At 56.9% G+C, this 10000-nt stretch overlaps 1 protein-coding gene across 1 annotated transcript; it reads right to left on the bottom strand.

Moving 5' to 3' along the window:
• Positions 1 to 261: 261 nt before the first annotated feature.
• Positions 262 to 1342, bottom strand: LOC132536606 (beta-secretase 2-like). Its single transcript, XM_060184701.1, has 2 exons — positions 962 to 1342; positions 262 to 385 (listed from the first exon to the last, which is right to left on the bottom strand). Exons 1-2 carry the CDS (start codon positions 1276 to 1278, stop codon positions 298 to 300), a joined length of 405 nt encoding a protein of 134 aa, XP_060040684.1. The 5' UTR covers positions 1279 to 1342; the 3' UTR covers positions 262 to 297.
• Positions 1343 to 10000: the final 8658 nt, after the last annotated feature.

Below are 10000 nucleotides of genomic sequence, written 5' to 3'. Positions count from 1 at the left end.
GAGGAGGAGGAGGTGGAGGAGGAGGAGGAGGAGGAGGAGGAGGAGGAGGAGAAGAAGGAGAAGGAGAAGAAGAAGAAGAAGAAGAAGAGGAAGAGGAAGAAGAAGAAGAAGAAGAAGAAGAAGAAGAAGAAGAAGAAGAAGAAGAAGAAGAAGAAGAAGAAGAAGAAGAAGAAGAAGAAGAAGAAGAAGGAGGAGGAATCAAAAGAAAGAATCCACATCGCGTGTGTGCGTGTGACTTTCCTCTTCCGAGCGCCCGGGGAATTTAATGAGCTTCCCAGCGAAAGTCATGCGCGCGGTCTATTTATGGAGCATCAAAGCCGAATCCAGAGCGGAGCGACAGCGTGAAATGAAACACAGACACAGCCTCTCCCTCTCGGGGCTGCGCCTGCCCTGCCGGGGTGCCGGGGGTGCCGGGGGTGCCGGGGTGCCGGGGTGCCGGGGTGCCGGGGTGCCGGGGGTGCCGGGGGGTGCCGGGGGTGCCGGGGGTGCCGGGGGTGCCGGGGTGCCGGGGTGCCGGGGTGCCGGGGGTGCCGGGGGTGCCGGGGTGCCGGGGTGCCGGGGTGCCGGGGGTGCCGGGGTGCCGGGGGTGCCGGGTCGGATCTCCGGAAAGCGCGAGGCGGCCAGAAAAATCCCTCCGCACCCGCCCCACCGCCCCACCGCCCCACCGCCCCGGCAAGTGTCCGAGTGCCGGCGGCACCAAGTGCAAACATCCCGTCCCGCCCGGGCCGCCGGCCGCTGCGCATCGCCTGCCTCGTCCTTGGCTCGGCTTTAGCCGGGCCGGGGGCGCACCGGGCAGACCCGTGAGGGTGCGCCGCCCCCGGCGCTGTGGGGTCCGCACCTGCGGACCTGGGGCCGCGCGCTGGGGACAGGGCGCTGCCCAGCAGCCGCCAGCCTCCGGGGGACACCCGGCCCGCCCTGTGGGGGGAGGGGGGACACTCGCGCACCCCGGGGCGCCCCCCACCGCCCACCCCCGGCCCCGGGTGCGAGCCGACCCACCTGCTGCGGGGGCGAGCCGGCCAGCACGTGCAGGAAGTAGCCGCGGCCCGCGTCGCCCTGCAGGTTGTCCACCATGGCCAGCGCGCCGGCCGCGGGGGCCCCGGGTCCGAGCTCCAGGGCGAGCGCCAGCCCGTCGGCGCGGGCGGCCGGGGTCCCGGGTTCGAGCGCCGTCCCCCGGGTGGCGGCCACGCGCAGGGGCAGCACCAGCGGCGGCGACAGGGACCCGGCGCGCAGCACCCACGGGAGTAGCAGCGGCAGCAGCGCCCACGCCCGGGAGCCCATGCCGGGGTCGGGGACGGGGCCGGGGCCAGGGTCGGGGTCCGGGGCGTCCGTCCAGGGCAAAGCAGAGCTGGGGCTGGGGCTGGGGCTGGGCAGAGGAGCGGGAGGAGGGAGGGGAGGGGCGGAGGGAGGAGGGAGCAGCTAAGGGAGGAGCTGGGGAGGAGGGAAGGGCGGAGGGAGGAGGAGCCTCAGGAGGAGGGGGAGGAGCTTATGGAGGAGGGGAGGAGCTGGGAGAGGAGAGGAGGAGCTCGGGGAGAAGGGGAGGAGCTTGGGGAGGAGGGGAGGGGCTATGGGAGGAGGGGAGGGGCTATGGGAGAAGGGGAGGAGCTATGGGAGGAGGGAGGAGCTTGGGGAGGAGGTGAGGAGCTATGGGAGAGGTGGGGCTATGGGAGATAGGGGAGGAGCTCGGGGAGGAGGGGAGGAGCTTGGGGAGGAGGTGAGGAGCTATGGGAGGAGAGGTGGGGCTATGGGAGATAGGGGAGGAGCTCGGGGAGGAGGGGAGGGGCTATGGGAGAAGGGGAGGAGCTTGGGGAGGAGGGAGGAGCTTGGGGAGGAGGTGAGGAGCTGGGGAGGAGAGGAGGAGCTATGGGAGATAGGGGAGGAGCTCGGGAGGAGGGGAGGAGCTTGGGGAGGAGGGGAGGAGCTTGGGGAGTAGGGGAGGAGCTCGGGGAGAAGGGGAGGAGCTTGGGGAGGAGGGGAGGAGCTTCGGGAGGAGGGGAGGAGCTCGGGGAGAAGGGGAGGAGCTTGGGGAGGAGGGGAGGGGCTCAGGGAGGAGGGGTGGAGCTCGGAGAAGAGGGGAGGAGCTATGGGAGATAGGGGAGGAGCTCGGGGAGAAGGGGAGGAGCTTGGAGAGGAGGGGAGGGGCTCAGAGAGGAGGGGAGGAGCTTGGGGAGGAGGGGAGGAGCTATGGGAGAAGGGGAGGAGCTTGGGGAGGAGGGAGGAGCTTGGGGAGGAGGTGAGAAGCTGGGGAGGAGAGGAGGAGCTATGGGAGATAGGGGAGGAGCTCGGGAGGAGGGGAGGAGCTCGGGGAGGAGGGGAGGAGCTCGGGGAGATGGGGAGGTGCTCGGGGCGGAGGGGAGGAGCTTGGGTTGATGGGGAGGAGCTTGGGGAGGAGGGGAGGGGCTCGGAGAGGAGGGGAGGAGCTCGGGGAGGAGGGGAGGAGCTCGGGGAGGAGGGGAGGAGCTCAGGGAGGAGGGGAGGGGCTCGGGGAGGAGGGGAGGGGCTCAGGGAGGAGGGGAGGGGCTCGGAGAGGAGGGGAGGAGCTCGGGGAGGAGGGGAGGACCATGGGGAAGAGGTGGGTAGGAGTGGTAAGGCCCAGACTGGGCGGAGGGCTCAGGGGGAAGGAAGGGAGGATCTGAGCTGAACACTGGGAGGAGCCTGCAGAGGGGAGCAGTTCACCCCGCAATGGCCATTAGTTAAAAAGAAAGGGGGAATTGTTGGTATGCATGAGACCCCTTCTGTTTCATTTGGTTTAAATCCCCCCTGCTTAACACTATTCTATTTACATAACCACTTCATTCTATTTACATAACCACTGTTAACAAGTTCCACCCTCCCTCCAGGGCATTTGTGGTTCAGTGATAGGATTCTCGCCTGCTCTGCCCCCTCCTTGTCACACTCTGATTTTCACCAGTCACTTTTCTCTCCACTCTCTCTATGTCACATCCTGTTTCCACCCTACTTGGCAAGTATATATAAAGACAGCATTGTGAGTTTTAGAGTACTTTACCTTGAGTTTAGCTTAGCTCGTCTTAGATTGTGCTGCGTCCTGCATGAATAAAGAGATACTGCGTACAACCCAGCCATGAGTCCCTGGTCGTCTGTTACCCGCCCGTGAAGCCAGCCCGGAGAAAACAACATAACCCGTCAAAAACAACAATGCATGTGCAAACTATTGTATTTTCTGCCTTGGCAATCTTAGAAGCTGGGTTGGCGGGTGATTGACTGTGGATGTCTACCCGGAGAGGGGGGGGTGTGATCACACACCCCACCCGACCCCCTGAAAGCAGAACCCCCACTTTTAAGCTGTCCCCAGCCCAAAGGCTTCTGGCCCCAGGCAGTGACTGGCTTGTCACTCCTCTCCAGTCTGCATCCTGTCCTGACAATCAGGATTCACATTTCACATTCAAGGTGGCAGAAGTGTGATTAGAAAAAGAAAGAAAGAGGTTAAGCTCAGTGGCACAAAGCTCAAGGACCGGCTTAAGGATGTAAGGATCCCGGTTCGAACCCCGGCTCCCCACCTGCAGGGGAGTCGCTTCACAGGCGGTGAAGCAGGTCTGCAGGTGTCTGTCTTTCTCTCCCCCTCTCTGTCTTCCCCTCCTCTCTCTATTTCTCTCTGTCCTGTCCAACAATGATGACATCAACAATAATAACTAAAACAACAATAAAAACAAGGGCAACAAAAGGGAAAAGAAAAAGAAATGAAGGAAGGAAGGAAGGAAGGAAGGAAGAAAGAGAAAGAAAGATAGATAGATTTTATTTATGTTGCTCTGTGTCCAGTCTTGAGGGTCTCCAAAGATACCCAGGCAGCTCCAGGAAGACCCCAGAGAGCCCTGAGGGGAAGCAGCCCGCCTGCTGCATTGCTGGGCTCCAGCATGGCTCAGTTCCAGGCCTGTTCGCTCTCCTGTCTGGGTGACACTGGCACTCAGCCTCCTTAGCCAGGGACCTCAGGGTGGCTGCAGGAAGTTGGGGTCCCCTGGGACGCCCCAGAAAGGTCTCTGCTGGAGCACTCTGGGGGTGTCCAGCCTGCAAGCCCTTTTGTGGGGGACCTTCTTCCTGGACCAGCTCACATCTGGAGCCCGAGGGGCCAAAGTCGGGAAAGGGGCCCAGAAAGCACCTCCCAGCCCCCAGCCCTGCAAGTGCCCCAGCCTTCCTCAGAACCCCTCAGCCCTGCTAGTGCCCCCGCCTTCCTCAGACACCCCCCCAGCCCTGCAAGTGCCCCAGCCTTCCTCAGAGCCCCTCAGCCCTGCTAGTGCCCCCGCCTTCCTCAGACACCCCCCTCAGCCCTGCTAGTGCCCCCGCCTTCCTCAGACACCCCCCTCAGCCCTGCTAGTGCCCCCGCCTTCCTCAGACACCCCCCCCCCCAGGCACAGAATTCCCAGCTTCCTGCTCCCTGCCTGCCTCCCTTCCTTCCTCCTCTGCCCCTCCCTTCCCTTCCTCTCCACCCTTTTCCCCTTCCCTCCTCCTTCCTGGCCCCCTTCTCTCCCCAATTTACTCTCTACCTCCCTCCCCTCTCAGCCTTCAGCAGCCCCACTTCTTAGCCCCCCTTCTCAGGACTGGAAGCAAAAGCCCTGCAGTTGGGTGCCCCCCCCCCCCCCCCGCCCTCTCCTGGCCCAGAGCACTGGTCCTCCCTCCCCCCAAGCTAGTGGAGGCTTCCTCCCGGGATTCTGTGGTGCTGGAGGGCTTGTCCCCCGTCAGTTACCATCACTGAGCAGCTCAGGTCTGGGCCTTGTCAGCCTCTGGACCCTTCCCCTTCTCTCTCTCTCTCTCTCTCTCTCTCTCTCTCTTTTCCTGCTCAGCTCTGGCTAAAGGTGGTACTGAGGATTGAACCTTGGAGCCTCAGGCAGGAGAGGCCATATATATATATATATATATATATATATATATATATATATATTTTTTTTTTTTTTTTCCAGTTCTGGTTTCTGGTGGTGCAGGGGATTGAACCTGGGACTCTGGAGCCTCAGGCATGAGAGTCTGTTTGCATAACTATTATGCTGTCTACCCCTGCCCAGGAGAGGCTTTTTTTCCCAGAACCACAGTTCTCTCCTGCTGCCCCCCAGACACTCAGCATTCCTGGAGGACTCCAAAGAGCTTTTGTTTGTGTGGCTCAGACCTCCTGCTAGCAAGCCAGGACTAAAAGCAGAGACAGATTAACAACCAGCAAAACACCCCTCCTACAGAGACATGAAGAACAGCTTAGTAACACTAAACTACTTATTTTTAATAATGAGAAGGATCTCCCTCTCCCCCGCCCTCTCTCAACCAGAGCCCTGCTCAGCTCTGGGACTTGTTGGTACCAGGGATTGAATCTGGGACTTCAGAGCCTCAGGCAGGAAAGTCTTCTGCAGAACCATTAGATACCATGCCCCCTTTACTTTTTAAACAGTTGTGTTGTTGTTATTGTTGCTGGTTTGCTGAAATGGAGAGAGAGCACCGGGCACCACTGCCCGGCCGCTCCATGTGCTGAGGGGCCTAGCTGGGGCCTGGGGCACGCAAGGCCTGAGCTCCACCACTGGGCCACCTGCCCAGCTCTGTCAAGCCTGCCTCGGAAGCATCCGGGACACCCGTCTCTATTCCCACTCTCCCCTCTCCGCTGCGGCCCTCACACGCCCTCTGGGGCCCTGCACTCGTCCCTTCTTGTGCATTACTGCTTCACCTCACTGGGCTGCTTTACAGCCACCTAGGGAGACAGACAGACAGAAGAAGCGGAGAGACAGCACAGCTTCAGAAGCCTCTCCGTGCCCTGCTGCAGCTGGCCCTCCGGTCAGACAAACAGTATTTAAAAAATAAATTAACTGTGGTCTGGGAGGTGGTGCAATGCATAAGGTGATAGAATCACAGGCATGAGGTCCTGAGTTCAATCCCCAGCAGCACATATACCAGAATGCTATCTGTTTCTTTCTCTCTCCTCCAATCCCTCTCATTAATAAAAATAAATAAAATAAGGTACATAATTGTTTGGCTTTGTATGCTAACTCTCTTTTCAACCACCAGGTTCCAGATGCTAGCATGATGCCAACCAGACTTCCCTGGACAGACAACCCCACCAATGTGTCCTGGAGCTCCGCTTCCCCAGAGCCCTGCCCCACTAGGGAAAGAGAGAGACAGGCTGGGAGTATGGATCCACCTGTCAACGCCCATGTTCAGCGGGGAAGCAATTCCAGAAGCCAGACCTTCCACCTTCTGCACCCCACAATGACCCTGGGTCCATACTCCCAGAGGGATAAAGAATAGGAAAGCTATCAGGGGAGGGGATGGGACACGGAGTTCTGGTGGTGGGAACTGTGTGGAGTTGTACCCCTCCTATCCTCCTACGGTTTTGTTAATGTCTCCTTTTTGAAATAAATAAATTTAAAAAAATTAAAATTAAAATATTTAAAAATAATTAAGCGTGAACCTGGGCCACTCTGAATCAGGTGCACCTGCGGCTTTAATCAGGCCCAGGTGAATCCCAGTTGAGATGAAGCCACGCCTACGAGACCAAGACGGCCCAGGATTGGCCACTCATTGCTCTGTGAACTTTCCACCAATCGGAATTGCATTGACTGAAAACCACATTTGCATAAAGAAGCTTAACCCCGCCCCACTTGCCCGAGACACCTGCAACCCTGCTTCTCTACTTCTGAAGCTTCCCCCTGCAGATGGGGGCTGGGGGCTTGAACCCGGGTCCTTGCACACTGCAACATGTGTGCTCAACCAGGTGCACCACCACCCGCCCCCAGGACCTAAGTCTTCATGGTAGAATAAGAGGAAGATTTGGTCAAGAGTGACCTATCTTAGGGGGATATGGAAGGGTGTCTTTGTGATGACAACAACAACAATAACCATAACAAAACATCCCGTGAATCAACATCTCAATAAAGTAATACTGGGATCAGACAAAATCCCTTAAACTGCAGCGTTGGCGTTTCAAGTTGCTGTGACTTGAGGACACTTCGGTTTCTCAGTCACCACCATTCAATGGGTTTGGGAGGAGGACTTCAACACTGCAAGCTTTTTAAATCTGTATTTGTGTAGGAGAGGGAGAGGGAGAGAGATCCGATCAAAGCTTAGCTCAGGTCCGGCATGGGCAGTGCAGGAATCAAACCTGGCACGTCAGTCATGAAAATCTTGAGCTGTGGAGGCTGTAAGTTCTGAGAAGCTGAGCGGGTGAGGCAGGAGCCTGAGTGCACCGGAGAGAGGCAGTCAGGTGCCAGCTTGGCAGCCCCACTCCAGCCCCGATGAGGCAGGCACTGAGGGGGACCAGGAGCCCTGGATGTGCAAGTCCTGTGCTCTCCTGGGTGAGCCCCTCCCGAACTGATCAGGAAATCTGTTAGGTGTCTCCACAAGGTGTTTCCTTAGGGGGGGGGGGGGAGAAAGCCACTTCTGATTTTCTAGAAATGTCTGGAAAAAATAAAATAACCCTCACCCCAGGGCTCAAGACTTCGGCTCCTGGACCCCCAGTGGGGGCAGGAACAGATGAGCTGTTCCCTGAGCAGGGTGTCGCCCCACCGGGGTGCTGGGCGTCTCTGGGGCCCACCCGCGCTGAGGCCGAGCTGGGGACTCTAATCCCCAGCCAGCACAGCCCGGCAGTGGCTCCAAACACTTCAATTATATTGAAGCCTATTTGCTGTCAAGGTCTTTTTAAAAAGCACATTGATGATCTTTGAAGAATGCTGAGAAACCGACTCATTATTCTTTAAAACCTGGCCGAGAAAGGCAGAGAGCCAAGCATTTAATTTTTCTTCTTCTTTTTTTTTTACTTTCCTGCACAAAATATCTCTCTGCATAGACCAAGAAGGGGTGACGAGAACATTCTGTCTGTGAAGGGTCGCATCGAAGTGAGGGATGAGGGAGAGAGGAGGGTGGCAGTGGTGCCTCTGGTTGGGCGCACATGTCACAGCGCACAAGGACCTCCGTTTGAGCCCCCGGTCCCCACCTGCAGGGGGAGACCGTCACAAGTGGTGAAGCAGGGCTGGAGGTGTCTCTCTCAGTCTCTCTCCCCAGTTCCCCCTCCCCTCTGAATTTCTCTCTGTCTCTATCAAATAAATAAATAGATTAAAAAAAATCTTTATTCCCTTTTGTTGCCCTTGTTGTCTTTTTATTGTTGCTGTAGGTATTGTTGTTATTGATGTCGTCATTGTTAGATAGGACAGAGAGCAATGCAGAGAGGAGGGGAAGACAGAGAGAGGGAGAGACAGACACCTGCAGACCTGCTTTACCCCCTGTGAAGCGACTCCCCTGCAGGTGGGGAACTGGGGGCTCGAACCGGGATCCTTATGCCGGTCCTTGCGCTTTGCGCCACGTGCGCTTATCCCGCTGCGCTACCGCCCAGCTCCCAAATAAATAGATTTTTAAAAGTAATTCTATTCTAGCCCACTATAGGGAGGAAGCTTCACAAGTGGTGAAGCAGGGCTGCAGGTGTCTCTCTATCTCTCCTTCCACTCTCAATTTCTGGCTGTCTCTATCAATCAATAAATAAGGACAATTAAAAAAAAGGGGGGGGAGTTGAGTGGTAGCACAGCAGATTAATGCACGTGGTGCAAAGCTCAAGGACCAGCATAAGGATCCCGGTTCGAGCCCCCGGCTCCCCCCCTGCAGGGGAGTCGCTTCACAGGCGGTGAAGCAGGTCTGCAGGTGTCTGTCTTTCTCTCCCCCTCTCTGTCTTCCCCTCCTCTCTCCATTTCTCTCTGTCCTATCCAACAACGACGGCATCAATAACTACAACAACAATGAAAAACAAGGGTAAGAAAAGGGAAAATAAATAAATAAATATAAAAATATTTTTTAAAAAAAGAGAGTGGGAGAGAGAAATGAGGGCAGAGCACTGTCATTTTTGCAGCCTCCAAGGAGTTAAGGGGGTCATAGGAGAGAGAGTAGGAGAGAGAGAGAGAAGCAGAGACAGAGACAGAGGAGGGTTGATCCTGAGATTGCTGGTGGAAGTCCACGTACACAGCCGTGAAATGTTTCAGCTCTAAAACCCAGGCAGGAGCCTGAAGAAGTCCTGCATCACTGCTCAGCACGCAGAAGCCTGGAGACAAGGTCTGGCCTGCTGCCTGTTGTCAATAAAGCTTTATTAAGACGCTGCCAGACCCATTAGGGTAAGTGGTTGCAGCTGAGACCTTCTGGCCCTGGAAACTTTAATATTTATTGTCTGGCCTTTTACAGGAAGACCTGGCCAGCCCCGGCCGTGCAGCCAAAGACTGGGGGGGGGGGGGCGCAGAGTCAGCACACTGGGTGAGGGGCACGCCTGTGTCACCTGCCAGCAGGCTTCAGTCTGGGCACCACAGGGGAGGCACTGTGGCACCAGGGAAAGCTTTTATACTGTGCCGTGTCTCTCAGTTCCCTCCTCTCTCTCTCTCTCAAAAGGCAGTTAGGAGTGATGGAATCACTCTGGAGAGAGAAAGAGAGAGAGAGAGGGAGAGAGAATCCATATCATTGGGACCAAGTGGTGGCGCACCTGGTTGAGCGCACATGTCACAGTGCACAGGACCTGGGTTCAAGCCCCCGGTCCCCACCTGCAGGGGGAAAGCCTTGCGAGTGGCGAAGCAGGGCTGCAGGTGTCTCTCTGTCTCTCTCTTCTATCACCCCTTCCCTCTCAACTTTAGGCGGTCTCTAGCCAATCAATAAATGAAGATAATTTAAAAAAAGAAGAGAGTCTCTGCATCACCTCACTGCAGTACAGGGCCCTTATTTGCATGACAGTCTCATCAAATCGAAGGAAAAGGTTGTCACCAGGCCTCTAGGAGCATTTTAATCCTGGCCAGCGGGTCCGGGAATGACTATTGGATGTTTAGATGTCAACAGTTATGTACTGTGTCTGTGTTTGCTTTTTTTTTTTTTTTTCCCTCAGATAGACAGTGAGGAACCGAGAGGGTAAGACAGGGACAGAGAGGAGGAGGGGGAGCCAGCCTCTCCTCGGGGTGGTGCTCCTGTGAGCAGAGCTGGGACTCAAAACTGGGTCCTTGTTCCCTCCAGGGGGGCTGCCTCCCAGTTTCCATGTGGAAGTTCATGTCTGGTTTCT

This window comes from Erinaceus europaeus, unplaced genomic scaffold (genome assembly GCF_950295315.1).
Source record: "Erinaceus europaeus unplaced genomic scaffold, mEriEur2.1 scaffold_1276, whole genome shotgun sequence".
NCBI lineage: Eukaryota > Metazoa > Chordata > Mammalia > Eulipotyphla > Erinaceidae > Erinaceus > Erinaceus europaeus.
This window is presented reverse-complemented; position numbering and strand designations above follow the sequence as displayed.